The 25,822-nt window shown below is 45.3% G+C and overlaps 1 protein-coding gene and 1 pseudogene across 2 annotated transcripts; both read left to right on the top strand.

The window, feature by feature from the left end:
* The first annotated feature begins 5,257 nt into the window (after positions 1-5,257).
* LOC308563756 (cyclin-dependent kinase inhibitor 2A-like) lies at positions 5,258-11,501 on the top strand. Its single transcript, XM_081151175.1, has 3 exons — positions 5,258-5,385; positions 8,838-9,129; positions 11,278-11,501. Exons 1-3 carry the CDS (start codon positions 5,260-5,262, stop codon positions 11,289-11,291), a joined length of 432 nt encoding a protein of 143 aa, XP_081007301.1. The 5' UTR covers positions 5,258-5,259; the 3' UTR covers positions 11,292-11,501.
* Positions 11,502-22,372: 10,871 nt separating this feature from the next.
* Positions 22,373-23,211, top strand: LOC308563564 (eukaryotic translation initiation factor 2 subunit 3, Y-linked pseudogene; annotated as a pseudogene). The gene has a single exon. The product of its transcript is annotated as a eukaryotic translation initiation factor 2 subunit 3, Y-linked pseudogene (transcript).
* The last annotated feature ends 2,611 nt before the right edge of the window (positions 23,212-25,822 follow it).

The following is a 25,822-nucleotide window of genomic DNA, read 5'->3' as shown; positions in this document are numbered from 1 at the left end:
AATATCTGACAACAGGGATATCATTAAGTAAACTATAACATATTTTTAGTGGAATGTGTTGTAGCTGTTAAAAGTAGTGTTTATGAAATGATTTTGGAGACGTTAAGGAAATGTTCTAATGATAAATGAGAGGAAAAGCTCATTTTAAAATTGTATTATATCCACAAGAACTGAGCAAGAAAAAAAAAACAGGAAATATTTCAAAATCTTAACAGTTATTGCTTCAGTGCAGTATAATTTTTTATTTTCCTAATTTTTTATATTCCAGCTAATTTCTGGATTTTTTTGGCATATGTGAACTATAACTAGGAAAAAATCATTTAAAAATTATGGGATTGGGTTAAGTGACTTTGAGGGGACTTCAAGATCCAATTGTCTATCACATTCCCAAAAGTGAAGAACTCGTCACCTTGGCCTAGGATCTGCAACCTGCTTGAAGGCACAATTTTCAAAGAAAAGTAAGGATTTCTGAGTTGCCCTCATGTACTGTACATTTCAGAGCTGGGACCCTTGAGTTTAAATTCCACCTCCTTGTACATGTTATTTAAGTACCCTGGGCTTCTTTTTTTCTGATTTATGAAGGAAAGATGATACTCTATCCCACAGAACAGTTTTCAGATTGGAAATGATGCATATAAAGCTGCTTCATGCTTCTCACAGAGTTGCGTTTTAATAAGTGGCAGCCATTACTATTTTCTTGGCAACTTAGGATGAATTTCCTATTGTCTCTATTTCTATCTCTCCTCTAGTTACATGCTCTATTGCTTATTTTGTTCCTCAGGATGAGGCTGATTCTCAATATCTGGGCATGTAAACAAATTATATGCATACTATATATACAAACAAACACATACTATAGATTTAGGTGTATATATAGATATATGTACATATGCACACATACTGTGCTAATCTTTCCGTTTCCCCAACTGGCCAAATAGCTACAAATAGATATAAGTATTTCACCGTAAGAAACTTCCCAATATACAAAAGCAGACATTTACAAAATACTTGTGTTAGGAAGTGACTGTGTTCATGAGCTGCACAGATTACTCGTTTCACAAGAGTCCACCCTAGAGATACTTTCAATAGTAAACTCCTTACATATATTTAAAATTATGTTTGTTTTGCACACAATTTACAAATGACCTCTAAGTTATCCTCAAATTGATCCTGAGAAGGTGATAAGTACTGCAGAGTCTATACCCAGTTGACACTTTGGAGACTAAGATTGAAAAATTTAGACTTACCTATAATTATGATTCAAGTTTAGAATAAGGCATTTTGAGTTTTGTGCTCCTTACCAAAGTCCTGTTTGAGCAGGAAGAGAAATTTCACAATAATTCTAAGTGAACAGAGACGTCTGTGAGTCCCTAAAAGAGTGCCTTGTTCATAGCAGACACTCAATAGTTGTGCTATATTGAGCTTAGAGAATAGTAAGAGGGAGAAGGAAACAGCCTCCACCTTGAATTTTCCATAGATCTCACCCTAGGGACACATTCCCTTTTCTTACAAACCTCTGCAGAGCTCTGTTCTGTTTGCTCAGGGGCTCCCTTTCATGCTAAAGCTGCCTTTTCTCCTGGTGGAAAAATAATTAAAGGGAGACCCGGCATTCTTTGCCATTTTCCCCATTCAAAATGCTCCGATTGGCTCCCTCCCCCTCAGCCCTTAGAGTTCTTACCCAAGGGCACGCCAAGGGGTACGTCTCTTGGCTGAACACGTTTCTGGGAGCACAGCTGTTGTTATCCCCACTTTGTCAGTGGGGATATTGAAGCCAGAATAAAGCCTCTCTCGCTCAGGATGATAAAGTGGTGCAGATTGGCCTGGGGTCCCCTTTTCCTTACTATGTTAACTCTTGCTAAATTAAAAGGGGCCATGAAAGCGCTGGCTGGTTTGGCTCAGTGGTTAGAGCATCAGTCTGTGGACTGAAGAGTCCCAGGTTTGATTCCAGCCAAGGGCACGTACCTCGCTAACAGCCTCCCTGCGAGGCCCGGTTGCTGGGGGCAACCAGTCGATGTGTCTCTTTCTCCCCCTTCCACTCTCTCTGAAAAGCAATGAAAAAATATCCTCCAGTGAGGATTAAAAGGGGTCATGAAATTATTCTTCTGTTGCTTTCGTCTTCGAATCATCCATAATCCCCTGCTGCACCCAGCATTCTGTCCCAGGGGCCATCTATTCAGGCTTAGCCCAGCTATGGCTAGAAAATCCATTACAGGGGGCACACCTGGCTCTGATAAGCTGTTTCTAAGGAACTCTCCTTAATTATGGGACCCTCTCCAGACCCTGAAATACAGTATCTTTTTCCTGGTTACACGGTTCTGAGGTGTCAGTTATTAGAATGCATCTTCCTTCTCCTAGACTGTTAATGCAGACTCCCCCCAAGAGCTCATCCCAACTCAAGGCCACCTTCCTCCTCCAGAGAAGCAAACGTGGATAGTTGTTACCAATCCACCCTCTTGACTAAGGACCATTCTTTTTTTTATATCCACAACTTAAAGCCAAGTGCCTGACATATAGTATGTACTCAGTTACTGTTTGTCATTTGAAGTTATGAATGATGGGTTTCAGAAAAGCAACTCTTATTTGCCTAATACATTTATTATGTTTAATTAATTAACTGGAATAGCCAATAAATGCTTATAGTAATTGGAATAGCTAATAAATGCTTATAGTACCAAATTTAAACAATACAAGTTGCAGAAGTGAAAAGAAAGTCTCAGGCCCATCCCAGTTCCTCATTTCCTCCCCCCTTATGTATAGACTTTTCTGTGTCTTTCCAGAGATATTCTATGTATGTTTTATTTCAACTATATTTTGTTTATATATTGTTTAATAACAGTACTAATGTTGATGTATGCTTTTAAAACAGCTTGTGTGTGTGTCTCACTTGTTATAACTTCTTATAAAGGATAGAGCAAGGTAGAGAGCTCATTTTAAAGATACCAACATTGACGCTAAAAATAGTCTCAAAAGAGTTCACAGTCTAAAAGCTATTTCTCTAACACCTTTTATTTTCCCAATAAGGTAATGTTGCTTATAATGTACTATGTTTGTATATGATGCTTATCATCCTTTGCCAACTCTGCCATTCCTTGTGAGAACCAGAATCTAATTTCAGAATATTACCCTCTCAGATACCTTTCCGGCGATGTTCTGAATTGACACATCTAGTGTCCTGATCGCCACTCTCCCGTGGGTTCTACAGACTGCCCGAAAGGCTGCTCCGTCTAAATCCTGACCCCCACCCCACCCGGCCCCTGTTTCTCTGTACGAGATGTTCTAAACCTCACCACTCTCACTTCCTAACCCACCATCTTCTCCTCAGTGCAAGCCAGCCAGCCTCTGTGCATGGAAGGAAGTGCTTCAACTTCCCTCCCTGCCCCGCCCTGCTCTCCCTTCTCAAATCTAGCTTTGCCTCCTGAGTAAAAAGTCACCACCACTCCCTCTGCCCTGCATTCCATTTCTTCCCGGCTTTTTAGGGACCTCAGGCCCTCAGAAACACCTTATCTTGCCTGTGACCTGAATTTCTTTTTTACTCTTCTAGCTGTTCTTTTCCTCACCTGGCATATCTCCTCCAGGGTGCTGTGTGTGCTCAGGTCTCCGCCACCTTCCCTGTGCCTCCCCTTCACCATCCGTCGCCTTGAACTGTCACAGCTGAGCTCTGAAGGAGTTGCCTACACACGGTGTCCTCGCCATTTGACTCACCCTTGGTTTTCCTTCTGACAATCTGAGAGGTCCTCTGAGGCTCCTCTGCAGACTCCTTCCAGAAGCTGATGGTTTCAGCCTCTCAGCAGGCATCCCACTGAATTACTTCTGGCATTCCCGGACTCCCATGCCTCTGCCCGGCTCTCACCTCCGCCTGGAACGTTTCTCCCATCTTTTATGCCTTTATGCTCCTGCACCTTTCTTCAAGGCTAGGGCCAGCTTCCACGTCGCGGCTGCCTAAGTAAAGCCACCGGAGGTGAGTTTTCATTTTCTCGGTTATACAGAAGCAGTTACGAAATAGTTGTGTGAGGAAGTGATTGTCTTCATGAGCTGCACATGAAGCATTGCTTAAGGCGTGAGCAAAGCCTGAGTGATCCATTAAAAAAAAACAAAAAAAAAAAAACCACATACATTTTTAAAGTGTAAAAGTTATAACCACAGGAAAAAATAGACTTTGGTGGTTTTTCTTTTGCTCGGCATATTCTTACTTCCGTTCAATTTTCCTTAAACATGAGGGCGAAGGTGGAGGGTGTCCATGGTCTTCCCAGCGACCAAGGTCTCCTTGGCCTTCCCCTTCACAGGGCACCCACAGTTCTACTCAAAGCATTTGCTTCTCCGTGCGTCGCAGGACTGCAAGAGAATCCCCAAAATGGGTGTTAAGAGCTAAGAGGGGTTCGCTTAGGGATGCGTGTCACTGTCCTAAGTGCTGTCTGTAGAATGACTCATTTACAGCTCACAGTGGCCCTGGGAAATAGGGACCAATCCTCGCCGTCCATTTTATACCTGAGAAGACTACAGGGCTTTGCTAATCGGAGGAGAGGTGCGGGGGGCTAGGGCGGTGGGGAGCCTCTCTCTGCCGGCACAGCCCCGAGGGCATTTTCTGACCTGGGAGGAATTCACTGAAAATGGAGCCCGTCGGCCCCCACTCCCCGGCCTCTCCTATCTGCGCTGCAGACTGGCCTCTCCACCACCCTGTTCCACAGGCCTCCCGGGGGGCGGGCGAGTGCGCGCACAGCTGCTCTCCGCGCGCGCGGGGGGCGGGGCGGGGGCTCCCCGACGGGCGCGGGGGCGGGGGGTGTCCTCGGAGAGGGGCGGCCTCTTAGTCGCCCTGGTGGGTGCAGGCCCTGGGCTGGGCTGGGGCGAGGAGGAAGGGCCCCGCTGTTCTAAGTAAAGCGACGGCTGTACTTGCCTGGGGCCTGCGGCCCCCGGGAATCCCGTGCGCGTCGCGGCCCCGCGGGGCTGCACATCCGGGAAGGAAACGGGGGGAACGTCCCCGGAACGGAGTGAGGGCGAGACGCGGGGCTCCCTCCGCGCCCCCGCGGGCTCGCGGGGCTCCCGGCGCCGACCGCCTCCGGCCGGCGGGGACAGCGGGGGCCCCGCGTGGGGCGAATTCAGGGAGCGTCACCTCCCAGGCTGGGCGCGGAGGCGCCGCCCGGCATCACGTGGACGCGCTCGCGCGAGGACAGGCTCCGCCGGCCGAGTCGGGGGGCCGCTCCCTCCGCGGGGGCCGGGCGGGCGGGAGGCTGGGCGGCGCGCTCGGGCGGGCGGCAGAGCAGCATGGAGCCCGGGGCCGACAGGCTGGCGACCGCGGCCGCCCGGGGCCGCGCGGACGAGGTGCTGGCGCTGCTGCAGGCGGGGGTGCCGCCCGACGCCCGCAACGCGCAGGGTCGCACCGCGATTCAGGTGGGCGGGCGGTCCCCGGGGGGAGGGGCGGCGGACGGCTCGGGGGTCCCGGTTTGCCAGAAGGTCGCAACCAGGTGGCCACCGGACTCCCGGCGCAGCGGTGATGTCCTCGGGAGTCCTCGGGCCGAGAGCCCTGCGCCCGGGCGCGGGAGGCCGCGGGTGGGAGGCGGCGAGGGCCGGGAGCGGGCCTCCCGCGCCCCTGCAGCCCCAGCCTGTTCCTTACCGGGGGCGAAGCTTCCCGACGTTCCGTGTGAGACTTCAGATGTTAAAAACAAGTAAGATTTGCTGCCATCACTGAGCCCTGGACTCGCAGGCTCCAGGTGCACGGGTTTCCCTGCCTCGGAGGGATTTCAGGGGACATCTGCTCCCCGTGCGTTGGAATAAACATCAATCGAAATTCTGTAGAAGAAACGACACAGCGTTGCTGTGGGTTTTTTTAAAATTATTATTTAACTGAGTAAGGAAAGCAAATGCTTGTTTTCCAATACGTGGTTGTAAGAACATGGAAAATGCAGACGAACGTGAAGCGCCTCGGTGCAGCCGGGCCCCTGCGCTCGGCGCCCAGCGGCTCCCGCGCAAGAAAAGGCGGCCGGTTGGGTGCCCGGTCCTGGCACCCGCCCTGGTCTGGGTGCCTCTCGGGAGCCACCAGTTCATGTTTCTTGCTCTTGCACGCGCTCCCACCCTCCCTCTTCCTTCCTTGGCCTGAAACATTAAAAACAAAAAAGAACAGTCGTGTAACCTCGCCTGAAATAATGCCAATGTAGTTATTGTATCTCCTATTATTGTTGCTATTGTTAAGCTACTTGCTATAGATGAACGTATTTGAAATAGTTTTCAGTTTCTCCTTTCAGAACGCCATTTCTCCTCTGCCCGCACCCCGTGTTGTTGTTGTTGTTGTTGGGTGGGGTTAAGGTTTTTGTTGTTGGCCTTCGCTAACTTTCTAAATCTCAAGCTAAGGATGAATTATTCTGGGCAGTCACCATCCTAGTTTTAGTCTCAGCTTGGACAATGGATACCTGCTTCTGAAAAATAAAATTTATGTAAAACAAATGCATCTTGCAAAAAAACTCCAGCAGCACAACACAAAAGAAAGTGACTCTGCTTGGAACTGCACAAACTTCGCAAGTAAATCTTCCTTTCCTGAAACCAAGCTAATAGGATAGAGTTTATACACTTTAAAATACAGCTATAAAAATAAAGGGCAAGTGCCTAAAACTTGAGATTGTCTGGGACTTGATGTGAGGAGAGAATCTGGATCTAAAGAGGTTGAGCGTAGAAGACAAGCATGTGTCCTTGAAAAAGAATGCTCGCCTGGTGCATGATTTGATCTCTCTAAAATATCACCAGCAGCTTGGAAACTGGGAGCTTGGCCTTAGACCTCTGGAATATGTTAGAAGAGACTTTGTTTGTTTAAATACAAAAAGAAAAAAAGTTGGATAATTAGTTTTAATTTTTTTTTTAATAGGGAGCATGAAGACATAGGGGAAAAGCATGATCTTGGTTTAGAATCCTAATCAAATTTGTGTTTAATATAGAAATGCTTAGTTGCTAGAAAAAAAATTTTAAGTACTAAATTAAATTTAATGTCTTTTCAAACGAATTTAAGCACCCTACAAATATTCCTGTCGTAGATTTATTTCTTTTTTCATGGGATTGCTATTGTGATTTAAATATTTTAATGTTAGGCTACTGTGCATCCTTTAATACTAAACATAATAAAATATACTAAAAAGATTTAAAGCCAGTTAAATGATGAAGGACTTCATTGGATAAATGTAATAATATGAAAGCTTTCAAGCAGTGGATTGCTCTATCGCTCTGCAACAGTTTTTCTTTCCTTTTTGGAGCTCTGATTTGGCTCGCTAACATTTTCTCTCTGTCTTTTTGAGAATTAAATCATTTTCACTTTCTCCAGGACAAAAATCAAAACCATAGTGTAACTTATGATGGTTCCTTGGTTTAGACAAATTCATTTGTGTTTAATATAGAATGTAACTAAAATGAGTAGCTCCTTTTTATAGTCACTATCATCCAACCAATATAACCAAATAGTGGTTACCCTAAAACAAGAGTTGTCTGCCACCACCACCCATCACCCACCACCCACATTGTAAGATTACTGTGATTATAGACATTTTGGTAATGACTGTGTTTCAAAGATGATCTAAGACCCAATGAAGTCAGCACCCCCTGTTCAATGGACTCAGAGTGTAAACTGCGGGAGTGTCTTAGTTTGCTGTTTGTGCTGTAACAAATTACCGCAGCGTTAGTGGCTGAAACCAACACGGGCTCATTGTATGACAGTTCTGGATGGATCTACAAGGCTGCGTGCGCTCCTTTGAAAGTTCTAAGAGAGAATCCATTTCTTCGCCTTTTCCAACTTCTAGTGACCATAACATTCTGGGCTCGTGGCCCCTGCATCTTCTCCCTGACCTTTGCTTTCATGATCACACACCCTTTCTCAACTGTGACTCTCCTCTAAGGAAACGTGGTTACAGTGGGTCACCCTGAAAACCCAGGTTAATCTTCCCCCAAGTTCTTAATCACACCGGCCAGGTTCCCTTTGCCATGTAAGGTAATATATTCGCAGGTTTCCAGTGTTAGGAAGTGGACATCTTTGGAGGACATTACTTACATAGCTTACTACAGCAAACATGTTAGGACTGGTTAGACACACCTTTTCACTGTATACTTTAAAAATATGAAGTTTGCCATGACCAAGTGGCTCAGTTGGTTGGAGTGTTATCAGATACAGGAAAAGGCTTTGGTTCTGTTCCTGGGTAGGGCACGTATCTAAGTTTCGGTTTGGTTTGAGCCTGGGATGCCTGTGGAAAGCAAATGATTCATCTCTCTCTCTCTCCCCTCTTTCTCTCTCCTCCTTCCCTCCCCCTTCCCTTCCTCTCTCTAAAATCAATAAACATATCCTCAGGTGAGGTTTTTAACAATATAAGAAAAAAAAAAGAATTTGAAGTTTAATATTCCAGGAAGCTAACAGTAACTTAAAATTTTTGCCAGGATTAAGGTTTGTTTTCTGTGTGTGTGTGTGTTTATTTTAATTTATCAGTTTTTAACAAGGGCTTGTACATAAAGCAGTGAGCCATAGAGAATCTCTGGGTCTTACATAATTTTATATCAAAGCGGGGGAAGGAAGGACACAGGACGTTAGGCAAGTGCACGCCTCCCTCTTGCCGTGGCCTGTGCCTCCAGCAGCGTTGTGTGTGTGGCTGGGATTCTGCAAAAGGTTGGAGGATATGGGGGGAGTTCAGTGTGCACGGGAAAGTGGGACGCGCAGGAGAACTGGCCAGGAGAGTTGGTAACTGAAAGCAAATAAAGGGCCACTGGACATCGGTGGCTTGTCCGGGCGTCTGCAGCGGGTGGCGGCTTCGCAAATAGTTTCTTTACGTGAATCCTGCCTCCGGCTCGCGCGCTGACCACTGCGCTCTCCCCCGCAGGTCATGATGATGGGCAACCCCCGCGTGGCGGAGCTGCTGCTGACCCACGGCGCGGACCCCAACCGCGCGGACCCCAGCACCCTCACCCGCCCGCTGCACGACGCCGCCCGGGAGGGCTTCCTGGACACGGTGGCGGCGCTGCACCGAGCCGGGGCGCGCCTGGACGTGAGGGATGCCTGGGGGCGCCTGCCCGTGGACCTGGCTGAGCAGCGGGGCCACCGCGACGTCGCCCGGTACCTGCGCAACGCCGCAGGGGGCGCGGAGCGCAGTAGCCCCGCGGAAGGTCCCGCAGGTGAGATGGCCCGTCTAAAAACGCGAACTCGGAGAGCTTCGTTAACCCAGGGCACTCCTTCATCAGGAAGGAAAGTGGGGCCCCGGAGAGCAGAGCCTGAGTCTCCTCCCAGCGCACACACTGCCCGCGTTTGGGCACAACCCCGGGCCCGCAGCGCGCTGCCTGGGCCGGGCTGAGCGTAGGAAATAGCTTCAGACGGCCTTCCGCGGGTCAAAACCCATCCCATGGCCCCTGCTCCCTGCTCCCCCAACACTCCTCCTCCCCGCAGCTCAAGGCCTAGATCTGGGGCATTGGCTCAGGGCTAGAGGACTAGTAGCCCTCAGTTTCCCCATTAGGTTACGTAGATCGGGGGACCAACCTTGCGATTTCCAAAACCGAGTGGGGGCAAGGCATCACTCCGCAGAGATCCGTCGTTCCCGCTCCTTTGCAGAGTTGTGGTGACTCTGCCCCTCCGCTCCAAGCGAACGGGTTTCCCCAGAGCTCCCCAGGGGCGCTGGAGGCGTCTGGGATAGAGCCCTCGCCACCCTCGCGCTGCGCACGCGCACCAGGATTTGCTACACACTCTGGGAAAGAGACCCTTAAGCTTTCCGACCCGGAGGGAGAGGTCGCTCAGAGAGGGAGATGGGTGCGTCGGTCTCCTCTTCTTATCCCACCACCAGAGCCTATTCCCGCGAACCCGCTTCCCTACCTCCACTCCTGCCTGCCTAAAGTGCCAACTTCAATTTTTATCTGAAGGGGGGGCCGTTTTTATCAAAAGACATATATATATGTGAAGCAATATACGAAGTTAGCACGAATATTTAAGGTAAACATGGACTTTGAAGATACTGAAATCTATGCGCCCAGAACTGGGGCCCTAGGCTCCCTGGGCCGCGGGGGGTCTCGCTCCGAGCGCAGCGCCTCGGGTGCCGGAGAGGAAGATCTCCTTTAACCCGCCCACCCTCTCGCTCCCCCAACTAAAGCCTGCCTCCGAGGGGCCAATCACAGGACTGAGGACTGGGAACCCCAGAAGAGAAGGAGATGATGTAATTGGGCCCCAGGCAAAAGAAAATTGAGTAACCCTTTCTAACCAAACGTGAAAGCCAAGGACGCGAGCCCTGCCTTTCTCCCTTCGTCCCGCGCCCTCCCCTCCGCCCCCTCCCTCCCTTTGACGGGGATCCCGTGGCGTGATCAGCCCCCTTCTAGGCAGGACACAAAACTGAACTAGACAAAGCAGGAGTCCTGCCCTCATAGAGCTTACATTCTGGAAAATAGACTTTAAACACTGTAACAACGTATGCTAAGAGAGTGAGTTTGTGGACCCAATGTGATGGGTAAGAGTGAAGTGTGAGCAGGAGCGGGAGGCTGCCCCAGGGCGGTGCAGAGAAGCTGTCGGGGCGAAGACTGCGGGAGAAATGAAGGGCGGGTCGAGGGTGGAGAGGGGGGCCCGGGGAGCGCGCGGGCGGGGAGAGCAGAGAGGAGGGCGGAGGCCAGGCCCTCGGGGGGCCTGGTGGGTCCAGGAAAGGGTGACTGGCCAAAAGGTGGGTTTGGCTCTGGAAACGTTAGGGCGACGTTAGCTGGTTTGGGAGGGGGACTTGAGGAGGACAATAGGGCTGGAAGGTCCGGCCCCCCCGCGGCGCGGCGCGGCGCCTCCTCCGCAGCCGCTCCTGACGCGGCGCAGCTGAGCCGCTCGCCGGCCTCGGGTGTTGGCGGACGCGGGGGGCCAGGCAGCGTCCTTAGGTTTCTGCGCCCCGCACCTGGCGTTGTGTGGCCCGCACTCCGCACCCAGTAGGAACCGGCTTTCCTCTCCTCCCGCCACCCCGCGGGCCCGCCCGGCTCTCCTCGCCCGCGCCCTGGGGGGTCCGAGCGCGAAGCCTCGGAGCCCAGAGCTGCCCGCGGGCCGTGGACGCGCTGCGGCCCCCGGGCGCCCGGGAGCGTGGCGGCCCCGGCAGGGCCCCGACTCCAGGGGCAGCCCCTGCGCCCAGGGCTGGCTGATCCTGCGAGGAGGCGTGCATGCAGGAGAAGCCAATCCTGTCCATAAGTCTCTGAACACCTGGTGTGGGACTGGGGCAAACAAACAAACACAAATCGAAGGGGGAGGAATGGGCGAGCACATCTTTGATACCCGATTTCTAATGTCTTTTTTTCTTTTCTTCCTGCCGTCTGCAGACACTACCGCCTGACAGAACCACTGAAAGGCAGAAACACCACCGGACCTCTTGAGCTCTACCCCTGCCCCTCCCAGTCCTTCCCTGCTTTGCAAGCTGCAATTTATCAAGTGGTTCTTTTAAGCATTATAAACCGCTTCTTCCCAAGCAGATGCTTTCCCCTTCCCCTCAAGTCCCATTCCTATCTGAATTTATGCATTGCTATAAAAGGTTTTTACAAACCCAACACCGTTCCTGCCTTTTCTTTGGGTTGGAGTTCCCAGGAGCCAGGACGCAGGCCCTGAGAGCGTATCTGTGCATGTGCCATCTTGTGAACTAGCAAAATGAAGCTTAAATGGGGTACGTGGCCTTTCTTGTGTCAAACTGCCAGCAAATGTCAGAGCCAGGGCTCAATTTAAAAAATAATAGTATCCTTTCATTCGCTCATTTATTCAGTTAGTAATTATTGAGCACCTATTATGGGCTCCGTGCCAGGGGTATAATGGTGGTGGTGGGGAGACAGACATCAAATATTAAATACAACACATGACTAGAAATTTTAATGCACTTTCATTGAATCAAAGACAGCATTGTTTCTGAGACTCACTGCTGTTTCATGTATTTCTTAAAAAAGAAAAGTGCAGCGGAGGAGTGCACACCGTGGATTATAAGACACACCTGGATCTCAGATAACATAATGTCAAAAGTCAAGTCTTAAGATCAATGAAATGGGGTGAAAAGTGATGTGGAAACCTTTCATCAATTTGATGGAAGATCTCAGATTGACAGACTCTCAGAGCCCACTTGACCTTCCGTTACTTATCGGGCTCCAGTATTGGAGCCCCTCCCTCCCCCACAAAGTTGGGGTATTTTGCCCAAGATGCCACAGCCAGCAGGTGGCTCATGGAGCCTGGCGCTGCAGCCCGCTGGGGCCTTCATGAGTTGGCACCCCACACCTGGTGCAGTGCTCTGGGCCAGTCAGCAGCAACTCCAGCTGGCCGTGAGGTTGCTGCTGGCCACCCAAATCAAAAGCAGTTCAGGGCTTCTCTGTCAGAGCTGGGATGCTGCAGGGACCGATCCCAACTGCAACTGGGCAACTGGGCAGAGAGGGAACACTGCTTCCTCTCAGGTCCAGGGCATGCCTCCAGTTATTTATTGCTTATGGAGGTGCAATGCGCATAACATAAAATTAATTATTATTATTTTAAAATATGTCTTTATTGAGAGAGAAGAAAGAAGAGGGAGAGAGAGAGAAACAGCAATGAGAAGAGAATCATTGACTAGCTGCCTCCTGCAGACTCCTGACTGGGAATCGAGCCTGCATTCTGGGCACGTGCCCTGAGTGGAACTGCAATCTCCTGGATCATAGGTTGATGCTCAACTGCTGAGCCAAGCTGGCTGGGCAAAAAATAATTATTTTAAAGTGTACAATTCAGTGGCATTTAGAACACTCACAGTGTTGTACAACCATCACCATTTATCTAGTTCCACAACACATTTATCACCTCCAAAGGAGACCCCATACTAATTAAGCACTCATTAAATACTCACTATCCCCAGGCTCTGGCAACCACTAATCTCCTGTTGACCCTATTGATTTACCTAATTGGGACATGATTCCACTTATAAGAAATGTTTGAAATGTCCAGAATATATGTTTGTCTTTATGACAAGTCCATAGTTTTTATTTCTGTAGCTTTGTAGTAGCTTTTGAAATAGGAAAGTGTGAATATTTTAGCTTTTTTTTTCTTCCAAAATTATTTTGATCTGTTTCAAACTTGTACCTGGGGCCCCTTGCAATTTTATATAAATTTTAGAATCAGCATTTTCCATTCCTACACATACACAAAATGGACATTGAGCTTTTCATGGGGATTGCATTGGATGTGTAGATCACTTTGGACACTATTGCCATCTTGGAAATATCGAGTCTTCCAAACTGTGAACACAGAATGTCATTCCATCCAGTTAGATCTTCTTTAATTCCAGCAATGTTCTGTAGCTTTCAGTGTACACATATCATAACTACTTGGTTAAATTAATTCCTAAGGATTTTATTCCTTTTGATGCAATTGAAAATCAAATTTAGGCCCTGGATGTGTAGCTCAGTCGGTTAGAGCATTGTCGCCATACCCCAAAGGCACATACAAAAATCAACCAATGAATGCATAAATAAGAGGGACAACAAATTGATGTTGTCTCTCTCAAAACAATAAATAAAAAAAGAATTGAATTGTTCTCTTAACCTCCTCCTTTGATTGTTTGTCGCTAGTGTATAGAAATAAAACTGATTTCTGCGCGTGGATCCTTTATCCTGCAGCTTCACTGAATTTGTTTCTTAGCCCTACTAGAGTTGTGTCCGTGTGTGTATACCTTAGGATTTTCTATATATAAAATCGTGTCATCCGTTGGATAGTTTTACTTGTTCCTTTCCAATGGGGAGGCCTCTTATTTCATGTTTCTTGCCTAGCTGCCGTGGTTAGAACTTTCAGGACAATGTCGCTTGTAGTATTTTGAGTAAAAGCAAAAGCAGACTTTCTTGCCCGGTTCCTGATCTTAGTGAGAGATCTTTCCTTTTTTCACCACTGAATATGTTAGCTGTTTTTTTGGGGTTTTGTTCCCCTCCCCCCCATAAATGCCCTTAATCAGATTAAGGAAGTTCTCTTCCATTCCTACTTTGTTGATTTTTTTTTTTTTTTTAATCATGAAAGAGTGTTGGATTTTGTGAAATTACTGCATCAATTGAGATGACCATGTTTTTGGGGTGTCTTTTTTTCCCTTCATTAATATGAGAGATTACATTGACTGATTTTCCTACGTTGAACCCCTGGCACTCCTGGGAGAATCTTACTTGGTCGTGGTGTGTAATTCTTTTAACATACAGCTGCATTGAGCTTGCAAATATTTTGTTGAGGATTTTTTGCATCGATAAGTCATAGAAGATTTGGGTCTGTAATATTCCTTCTCTCTCTCCCCCCCCCCCACGCGCGCGCACACACCCACACACGCGCGCGCACACACCCTTCCGTTGTTCCAGAGATTCCTCACCGCGCGCGCCCCGCGCCCACTGCCCCCCGCAGGCTCCTGCCCGCGGCCGCGGCCACAGCTCTGGCCAGCGCTGTTCTGAGGCCCCAGGGCCGGCCTTCACCGGCACAGCACCCTGGGCTCTCACCCGCGCAGGTTTCGGGGTCTCCCGGTTCCGCAGTGGGACTGCCCCCTGGTCGCCCACGCGCCCGGCGCCCGGACTCGGGGCCCAGCGCCCTTTGGAGAGGGGCCGGCGGGTGAAGCGCGCTACTGGGCCGGGGTTTCAGAAGAGCCCGCTGCGAAACTGGGGGGGAGGGGGGAGCGCTGGGCTTTGCTTAAAGCAAAAGTAGAAGCAGCAGAAGAAAGCGGCGAGGGGAGGAGTTTCAGGTCTGCTCAAGGCCAGCAGGGTTCAAGGGAAGCTGCGGGGCTTTCCCACGATAACGGACGGACGCCGGCGCCAGCCCGCGGCGGGGACCTGCCGAGGCGCAGCGGCCCCGCCGGGGAAACGCCGCGCCGCCGGGTCAGCGGGCGCCGCGGGCAGGGGAGCGGGCGGGGCGGGGGGGGGGGCTGGCCCCGGGCATGGAAACTGGCGGCGCCCCGGTCCCCGCACCCCCCGCGGCAGCCCGCCCGCATCTCATACCTGACCCGAGCCGTGCGGCTCGAGTGCAGAGCGGGAGGGAGCAGGTGCCGCCCGCCCCCCTCCTGGCTCCCGGGCGGGGAGGGTCGGGGCGCTGCCCGGCTCGCGGGGGCCCCCTGCGCCCCCGCTCCCATCTCCGCGCCGCTCTCCTCCGCGCCTCTGCGCCCGCAACCCTCCCGCTCCTTCCTTTTGTAAGCACACCGGTCATCGGATTTAGAGCCCGCTCTACATCCAGAATGAGCTCACGCTGAGGTCCTTCATTTAATTGCATCTGCACAGAGACCCTATTTTAAAATAAGTTCACCCTCCCAGGCGCTGGGGGTTCGGCCTCGGGCCTGTCTTTCCGGCAGACACCGTGCAGCTTACTACGCGGCCTAGTTCAGTGCTTTTTGTCGCCAGGCCCCAGAGAGGAAATAGGTACACCAGGGACTGGCTTTTCAGAGATGAGCCCTAAAGCCAAACACTCATCCAAGACCAACCTAAGACATTCAGAATCTCTGGCGAATAAAATGGGAGCACCGACTGGATATAAGTTTTTAGAGCAAGCTAAAAGAATGAGGATTTGACTTTTGTGGCCATCAGGGAAAATCAGGACGAGATTTCTCTCCCATAAACTGGGGTGAGGACACTAACAGGGATAATCTCTTACAAGGACCCAGTGGATTAAGGGAGATAAATCGGCACGCAAGATTAACCCAATTTAATCTGTAAAGGGGAGAAAAGTAGAATAGAGTGGGGGATCCCTTCTTCATGCCCCACCTCATGGTGCATTTAGACAAAGTTACAGAACACAATCCTGGCTCAATGTCACTGAGGAAAATTAGCATTACCTTTGATTTTTCCAATTACTTTCATAAACAATATCTCAATGAATTGCTGCAACCCCCTATAAGGCATTGCTATTCCATCTTTAAAATCAGGAAATGGAGAATCTGAGGGATCACACAAATTTGCTGAGGGCATGAGAACCCTCCAGGCCTTCAGTAGCGACGCAGAGATGGACTGCACAAGCTCCCTTACCTAACTGCCATTACTCTACTCATTTTATACATGAGGGAGCTGAGGCTTTGAGAGACGCTGTAACTGGCCCAAGCACATGCATCTAGTGAGCGGTGGAGCCAGTGTCTGATGCTAGTCCTGTCCAGGAGAGCATAGACTACGCCCATTAAGTCTGACTTTGCTCTTGACTGGGTAGTTTCTAGGTCCTTGACCTTTCTCAAAAAGGCAGCTGAAATTAAAGCCACCCGGATTCTCATTCCTGCTTTCATCAGTAAGAGATCTCTGTAAAAGTAAGTACTCCTGCTCAGTCCCCTCTCCCTCCCTTTCATTCCCCATAATGCTTAATACCTCTTTGCCCTTAACCCAAACCTCTCCCACCTCCCAAACTTTCCACTGTGTTCCCCGGTATTTCTACTACGTAATTAACCAATGCCCAATAGCCCCAGTTTCTTCTTAGATAAGTTTCTGGATCCTTCTTGGTATAAATGCAGTCCTATCAGAAAGCCAGGAAGTGAATTTGTGACACTCCTTACTTCCCATTGTCTCTTCCCCAACTGTTATGGGTTGAATTGTGTACCCCCAAAATACATATGTTGAAGCCCTAGCCTCAAGTATCTCAAAATGCGATCATCTTTGGGAAGGTCATTGCAGATATAAGTTAAAATGACATTCAATATGACTGGTGTCTTTATACAAAGAGAAAATTTAGATTCAAAAACACACACACAGAGGATACCATACGAAGATAAAGGCAGAGATCTACAAGCCAAGAAACACAGAAGATTGCCAGCAAACCACCAGAAGAATCTGGAGGAGAGGTATGGGACAGATTATCCCTCACCACTCTCAGAAGAAACCAACCTTACTGACACCTTGATTTCAGACTTCTAGACCTGAAAATTGTGAGACAATAAATTTCCATTATATAAGCTACCCAGTTTGGGACTTTGTTATGGCAGCCCTAGCAAACTAACATACCAACCCTCTGGTAAAAATCCTGGTTAAAGCTCAGACCATTCAAACCAACTCATCCTTCAGATCTCAGTTTAATGCTTATTTCTTCAAGGGTAATTCCTTGATCAGGTTCTTTGATATAAACTCTCATAGAATGATTCTCCTTTTTGGAGCACTTATTTATCTCAGTTTGCAATTGCACATATGCTAATGTTGTTGAATTGATATTTGGCTTTACCTCTAGCACCTAAACTCCATGGCCCCAGCCAAAGTTTGTTTCGCTCACCATCGTATCCCCAGAGTAGGCACTGAGCAAATATTTGTTGAGTGAATTAAAACATTCCATTGTTTTAGAAGTTGATTCCTTTTTGAAATACAAGTAAACTTTGGCAAATATAATCTGCCACACCTCACCGGTCATCCCATGTTTAATATGTACATGAAGGTTAGGCCTAAGAGGGCTTTGAGTTTTCTGTGATGAGATAATTGCTTCCTAAATGACACTTGGCTTTTTAGTCCTATTTCTTGCTCTTGCCTACTTTGACCACCATTTTATTGACTTTTTTGGGCTTATTTATTTGACTGTTTTATTGACAGTCCTGTGGCCTCCAGAATCTTCTTCACAGTCTTTTAACAGCAATTGCCTCAGATACTTTTGGGGGCAACAATTGCCACATCATAATTTGTTACAGCCATTACATGGCATTTTCACCATCTTTTTATGTTTGATCATGGTCGTCTTCTAGTCAAGGTGTTAGAACATTAAGAGGCAAATGGCCTAGCCCTAGTTTTAGCCCCATGTAGGGGAAACTTACTCTTTCTAAAATGGTAGCTATAGGTAGCTAGTGCTATCTTGAAATTAGTCAAGGATGCACCATTATGCAACTTGAGGCAGACAATGCCTTGGTGATAACTTGTGGATGCAAGGGAATGACAACCAATAAGGTGCTTCTTGAATTTTTTAAATAGGTGTTATTTTCTCAATTGGAAATGGGATGACAGATGTTGTGCAAGGGTTTCAGACATGACCAAAAAAAAAAAAAAAAAAGATTTACTTGTACGGTACTGTAGTATTGAGTAAGCATGAGGTCCCTTTTGGGTTTGGTTTTCTCTTATGGTACATTAAGATACTAGAAAAAACAGAAGGAAACATATCAGTATTCAGCTGCATAATTTCAAATTTAATTTTAAATTTTTATACCTACTACATTTGCAGGGTTCAAAAATCAAATATTACTATATGTTATTGAGGTATAATAAGAAATCTATTTGGTCTCCCCCCCCCCCCAAACACCTCTCACCTTCCTTCTTGGCACAGATTCCCTTGGAATCTCTTGAGTGATAAGAGTGTCTCTTGTTTGCTGAAGAGATGAGTCATGGCTGGGGCTCCTAGATAGCTTCAGATTAGGGACCGGTCACTAGGAAGATCAAGCCATGATCTCAGGCGAGGAGAGGAGTGCCTCTGCTGACTTAGTTCATTAACAAAGAGCCAATGATTTAATCAATCATGTCTGTGCAGTGAAACCTTCATACAAACCCCTCAACAATGAGGTTCACAGAGCTTCTGAGTTGGTGAAGATACTGAGGAGCTGGGAGGTGGTGTGCTGAAGAGGGCATGAAAGCTTTGGGCAACATCCCCACATACATTTGTATAGCCAAATGACAAATTGATACACAAAATGTGGTATCATTCAGCCTAAAAAGTAAGAAAGTACTGACACATGCTGTGGTGTGAATGAACTTCGAAGATATTAGTCCAAGCAGAAGAAGCCAGACACAAAAGGCCACATACTGTATAGTTCTTGTTATAGGAATTGTCCAGAATAGGCAATTCTGTTCTGGGAGACAGAAGGTAAAATTGTGGTTCCCAGGAACTAGGGGAAGGGGGAAATGAGCAAACCCCAAGATATGGAGATCCTTTTGGGGGTGATGAAAATACTCTGGAGTTAGATTGTGATAATGCACAACCCTGTGTATACACTGTAAACCACTGAATTGTACACTTTATAAGTGTGAACTTTGTTGTGTGAATTATATCACAATAAAGCTGTTATTAAAAACAAACACAGACACCACTATCCTTCAAAAAAATCCCCAGACCTTTCAGTGACTTTCATGCCTGTGTCTCTTTTACCACGTCTACTACTACTCTCCACTGGGCCGTTTGCTTCAGCCACACTGGCCTCCTTGCCATTCTTCAAACATGCCAGGCACTCTCCCAACTTAAGATCTTGGAACTGTTCTCTCCACCTGGGGTCCTCTTCCCCAAAGACGAATGTCTCCTTACCAGGTGTCATTTTCTTATTTGGGCCACCCTACTCCATGCTGCTTGCAGCCTGCACACCCCTCTGCTGAGCTTCCTTACCTACACTGCTTTCACCTTTTCTCTAGCACCTCTACTTTCAAACATGCTGTATAATTCACTTGCTTCTTTCTCTTTTTTCAGCTAGTTTATTATTTTTCCTTCATGCTAAAATGCAAACTTTTTAAAGGCACCAATCTCTTGTCTGTTTTAGTAACTGATGTGTCTTAAGTACTTACAAAGATACCTGGCACAAAGTAGGCATTTTATACATATTTTTGATAATTAAATGATGGGGTTTTGCCCAGCTGGGCATGGCTCAGCAGTTGAGCGTCGGCCTAGGATCCAGGCGATCGGGGTTCGATTCCCGGTCAGGGCACATGCCCGGGTTGTGGGCTCGATCGATGATTCTTTCATCATTGATGTTTCTGTCTCTCTCTCTCTCCCTCTCCTTCCTTTCCTCTCTCTGAAATCAATCAAGATATATTAAATAAATAAATAAATAAATAAATAAATAAATAAATAAATAAATAATAAATAAATAAAAATAAATGATGGGATTTCTTTCAAATACATGAAGAACCTGTTCTTTCTCTTTTTTTGTATCTTCATTGTTGAAAATATTGGATGTCCCCCTTTTCCCCCCATTGACTCCTCCCTATGTTCATAGCACCACAATTTACAATAGCTAAGATCTGGAAACAGCCTAAGTGCCCATAAGTAGATGAATGGATTAAAAAGCACACCATTTGAAATACATTGATAGCTTTGTTTTTATTATATACATACTATCAAGCATTAAGATATTAAGTGACAGCCTTTACAGGTCAGTGCATTAGAATCTAATGTAAATTAAATTCTGCTGACCAGCTGTCTAAATAGTCAAAATCTAGATTAGATGACCCCAACATCTGGCGTTGTACTTAGTTATCATATGCTATTTCTTCAATAAGAATTTCCAGCTCCCCCACTTTACAGTTAACCCAACCACATTCCTTCACAGAATTACATAGCCTGAATTACTGGAAAATACCTGTGATTTAACATTCATTTCAATTGCTGGGTTCAGTCTTCAGTTGCCAGGCTATTCACAAATTTACTGAATTGCTGCCAAGCATTCATTGACAGGAAAAGAGATAATTCAACTTCTTTTTTTCTCAAAAGGAATTAATTTTTGAGATCATCAGGCATAGTTGACTGTATATTCTGGTAATTCTTTCCCCTGATTTATGACTTCTGTTGCTGCAGATTGTGAAACATCTACTGTTAAGTGATGAGTGTCCTTTTTGTAGTAATCTTTTATCATTAGGTGCTGTTAAGAATTTTACTTTATGTGGAATTTTGTAGTTTCATCACCTTTGTTTAAGTATGAATTTAATTTCTCCAGCCTGGAACTTACTTTATTTCCAGAATCTAAGCATTTGATGTCTATAATTTTGGTGAACATTTCAGTGTTTATATTTCCCTCAAACATTCCCTATCAAGCCTCCATTCTCTCCATTCTCTCATTCTTTCTGTTCTTTCCACCTGATACTTCTATTAGATTTTATGCTAGTCTTCTTATAATCCATTTCAATTAATATCTATTGTATATTCACCCTCTCTTTTTTCCTATACCCCTCTCTTATTTGAGGTATTTCTTCAGGTCTATTATCCAGTTGCCTAACCTTCTCTTCAGCTGCGTTCATTTGCTATTTAACCCTTCCAATGATTTTTATTTTAATGACTATATTTTTCATTTCTATAATTTACTTTGTTTTCTAAAGTACATTTAAAAACATATAGTTTTTACATTTTGATCATATTTTTATCTCCTTTATAATTTTATTGGACAATTTGAGCTGACTTCTCCATTACCTCATGTTCTTAGGAATTTAATCTATATCTTCATCTGCTGACATTTGTTCACAGAAGATTGTACTTTATGAGTTTTGTATTTTGGAAAATGAGTTCATTTTAAGTGGGGCTTTATCCATAGAAATCCACTTATGGCAGCAAGTGGCACAATCTTATGCATTGTCATCTCTCTTTGCCATATTTTCTAGGACCTCCTAAATCATCAGTGTATAGCTCTTCCAGATATCTGATTCTATGTAGGGATTTCAATTCTAATTCCTGCTTTCATAGTCTCGAGGTCTTATCTCCATCAGAGAGAGTGGCTCTTATGACCCAAATATTGATCCCTGATACTAGAATCCTCCCTTCCCATCCTCTTACTGATATATTTTTTAGTTCCTTTGTTTTGGAGCCCTTGGAAATTCTTTCACTTTATTGAAATCTTACCTATGCATGTAACAGAATATTTGCTATATTTTCTCCAGCATTTCTAACTTTCTATGGTGAAAGATTTTTACATTTTCTAGTCTGCCATATTCTTGGAACAGGCAGCGATTGTGTGTGTGTATATGTGTGTGTGTGTGTGTTGTAATCAGGAATATTAATGGAAAATGGGGAGGGGACACCAACCTAAGCCAATAGCTTTTTTTAAAGGTATGTTGGTTTTAATTTATTGCCATCTATTCACTAAAAGAATAATAAGTAGATCAAAACCTCATGATATTAGCTCTAAGCAATTTTCCTCCAAAAAAAGGACAATCTCTGAATAACATTGACCCTAATGATATTCTAAGTGGGTTGAGGCAATCATATGCTGAAAACATGGTGTTAAAAACCAATTCTTCTCTCTGGACAAGATGGCCAAGGGTGGAGTTCTGGGCCAGAATCTTGCCACCTTAGATGTTACCAAATTGTGGCACTTTCGCATGAAGTTATCAGCAAACAAGCCACAATTAATGTAGGTACAATTGGTCAGATAGCTCATGGGAAATCCACAGTTGTAAAAGCTATTTCTGGAGTTCACACCATCAGGTTCAAAAGTTAACTAGAAAGAAATATTGCAGTCAAGCTTGGATATGCTAATGCTAAGATTTAGAAACTTCATGACTCAAGTTGTCCTCAGCCAGAATGCTGTAGATCCTGTAGAAATAGCACACCTGATGAGTTTCCTACTCATTCCAGGGATCTGGGGAATTTCAAATGAGTCAGTCATGTCTCCTTTTTTGACTATCCTGGTCACGATATTTTGATGACTACTCTGCTTTACAGAGAGTAGCAGCAATGGATGCAGCTCTTCTGTTGATAGCTGGTCATGAGTCTTGTTCTCAGCCTTAGACTTCTAAACGCCTGAGTGCTATAGAAATCATGAAACTGAAGCATATTTTGATTCTACAAAATAAAATCCATTTAGTAAAAGAGAGGGGAAAAAAAAAACAAACAAAAAAATAAGCTAAGAAGATTGCATTCTACTATTCCAATTTCTGCTCAGCTGAAACACAATATTAAAGTTGTCTGTGAGAACATAGTAAAGAAAAATTCAATACCCCAAGAGACTTTACTTCACAGCTCCCACTTATTGTTATTAAGTCTTTGATATCAACAAACCTGGCTGTGAAGTTGATGACCTTCAGGGAATGTAGCTGGCAGTAATATTCTAAAAGGAATGCTAAAGGTGGACCAGGAGGTAGAAGTCAGATCTGGTGTTGTTTCCAAAGATAGTGAAGGAAAACTCACGTGTAAGCCAGTCTTTTCCAAAGTTGTATCACTGTTTGTGTAACGTGATGATCTCCATTACGCTGCTGCAGGAGGTCTTATTGAAGTAGGAACAAAAATTGACCCCACTTGGTACTGACAGAATGGTGGGGCAGGTGCTTGATGCAGTTGGAGCTTTTCACAGATTTTCACAGAATTGGAACCCTCCTAGTTCCTGCTTGGAAGGCTTCTAGGTGCACATACTGAAGGAGACAGGAAAGCAGCAAAGGTGCAAACATTGTCTAAGAGTGACGTGTTCATGATGAACATAGGATCCCTGTCAACAGGAGGAAGTGTTAGGTGCAGTTCAGGCTGATTTGGGCAAAATCGTTTTGATTAATTCTATGTGCACAGAAGCAGGAGAAAAAATTGCCCTTAGTGGAAGAATTGATAAACACTGGTGTTTAACTGGATGGGGTCAAATAAGAAAAGGAATGACAAGCCAAAAATAGATGATGACTGAAGAATTCCAGTTTAAAATGCATTTAATTAAATTCAGATTTTTTTATTTTTTTTTAACAACCTTATGGGTATAGTTTCAAAACAATACTGGGGAATGAATTTCACAGCTCATTACCTTAGTAGTAGCTGTTATTCTCGTTTTTTGGTGATAAAAATTTAACCTCTAGTACTAAAATAAGGTCTAGCATAATCACCAAAATTGGCATAATGTTGGGTTGAATTTACATTTCAGGATAAATAAATCATTCCCAAATAATGTCTAATTTATATATCAATTCAGGTTTGAATGAAACTGTTTGCTACAACCGGCCTTTTCTGTAGCTCACATACCACCAAACCTGTTTGTAGTAAAGTTTTTCTCCTTATATTCATGATTCATCTTTGAGTAGCTCCAGGCCTGAAAGGATTGTTATACCAGTAAAAACTTGAAGACACAAATTCTTGAAGACCAGCCTCCCTCTGCCTCATATTTTATGTTGCTTTATCTTTGCAATGTTGAGTGAAAATGAATTAATAAGGTCAAAGAAAATTATCCTTTAGACAAAAAAACAAACAAACAAAATCAATCCTTATTAATCAGTAGTAACAAGTACCAAAGCAACCTCATGTATTATTAGGTCATTTTCTTTCTGCCCGGAACCCTTTTTTCTCTAATTCATCCTGGCTCTCATGTCTCATGTATAGTATATGTTTTTTGTTTTGTTTTTTAAGTGAGTCAGGGTTGCTTTTTCATGCGGTTTACCAATTATGAAGGCCTGTCTGCATACTGGCAAAAATGACTCACACAGGGCCTAGGTTCATGGAGCAAGAGCAGCAGAGAGGAGAAGCGTTCAGATGAAAGGGTGGTGAGAAGAAGAGAGCCCCTGGGGAAGACGGCAGCCCTGGGAGCAGCTGCTCGGGGCCTTCTTCTGCCAGGGTCTCTGCTCTGTATTTTTCATCTCTTCTCCTTCCAGGAGCCTTTCTTTCTAATTACACACATTATGTTATCAGTAGATGGCATTTTAGATACTGGTTAAGAGTTAGCCCTGGAGATTTTTTTTAGTCTTCGTTATAGTTTCAAGCTAACTTTCCAGAGATCATCATTTCGCAGCAAGCCTAAGCACGCCTCAGCCTCGGTCACCCGCGGCGCGCTGTGACTGTCCTACGGTCCTTGCACCCGCCTTCTGAAATCGCCTGCAGCTGAAGCCATTTGACAGAGCAGGTTCCACCCAATGCCACAGGAAGAAACACACACTCATGGGCTCCTTCCTCCTCATCTGCACCCAGAGAACATCACGGGGAAGACACCAGAGCCTATTTTGAGATGGTTGTCCATGTAGTTGAATCAGTTATCTCCCCAAGAGCTTCTGATAATTATTGCAATTTTTACTTCTTCATGGAAATCCGCCACTTTTGAGATTTATATTTTGGTGGACATTTCAGTTTCCAGGCATAGAGTGGCTAATTTTATTCCACAGTAAACAAGCATTATATGTTGATATTTCTGTTCTTGGCATAATCATTTGCTTTTATAACTGATGAACTCGGCTTTATTAAGAGCCCTTAGAGATAATAAAAAGGATTGGCTATTTTATCTACTCCTTCCTGAATTCGGGATTCTACCCTTGGATCAAGTTAAATTAATCCAATAGTTACATATATGGATGCATTAAGAGTAAAATAAATGCAGCGTCATAATACATGATTGAATTGAGAATGGTTAGATCAGTAAGTCAATATGGGCACAAGTAACAATTATTTTTACAACTCAAAGTAATTTCTGTTTTTAAAGAAGTTATAGTTGATACACAATAATATATTAGTTCCAGTTGTACATAGTAATTTGACTTTTTTATGTTTTACAATGCAGTCACCACAATGGTGAGTAACTATCTGTCACCATACAAAGTTGTTACAATAATGTCGACAATTTTTCCCTCTGCTGTACCTTATATCCTTGTGACTTTATATATATATATAACTAGAGGTTTATGCTTCTTATTCCTCTTTACCTTTTTCACCCATTTCCCAATACTCTCCTCTTTGGCAACCATCAGCTTCTTCTCTGATGACTCTGTTTCTGTTTTGTTTTACTTGCTCATTTGTTTTGTTTTAGATTCCACATATAAATGAAATATGGCATTTGTCTTTTTCTGCCTGACTTATTTCACTTAGCATACTCTGTAGATCCATCTCTGTTACAAATGGCAATATTTCATTCTTTTTTATGGCTGAATATTATTTCATTATATATATAAACATCTTTATCTGTTCGTCTGTCAGTGGACACCTAAGTTGCTTCCATATCTTAGCTATTGTAAATAATGCTGCAGTGAACATAGGGGTGCATGTACCTTGCCTAATTAGTGGTTTTGTTTTCTCAGGTACCCAGAAGTGGAATTTCTGGATTGTATGCTACTTATGAGTAACAACTTGCATTCTTAATTTAAATCTTTCCCAGAATTGATGTCATCGATCACACACAAACTCAGAAGTGTACCATATATGGTTTTGTCAGGACATTTGTCATCTATTTTCACTGCCCAGCAGCAGAACCATTTTTTGTTTGCTGAATCCCTAATCTTATAAATATAAACATTTGTTTTGTAAGACAGAAGCTAA

Source organism: Miniopterus schreibersii, assembly GCF_964146895.1.
Source record: "Miniopterus schreibersii genome assembly, chromosome: 11".
Classification (NCBI taxonomy): Eukaryota; Metazoa; Chordata; class Mammalia; order Chiroptera; family Miniopteridae; genus Miniopterus; species Miniopterus schreibersii.
The sequence above is the reverse complement of the archived record's forward strand: the minus strand, read 5'-3'. Positions and strand labels throughout refer to the sequence as shown.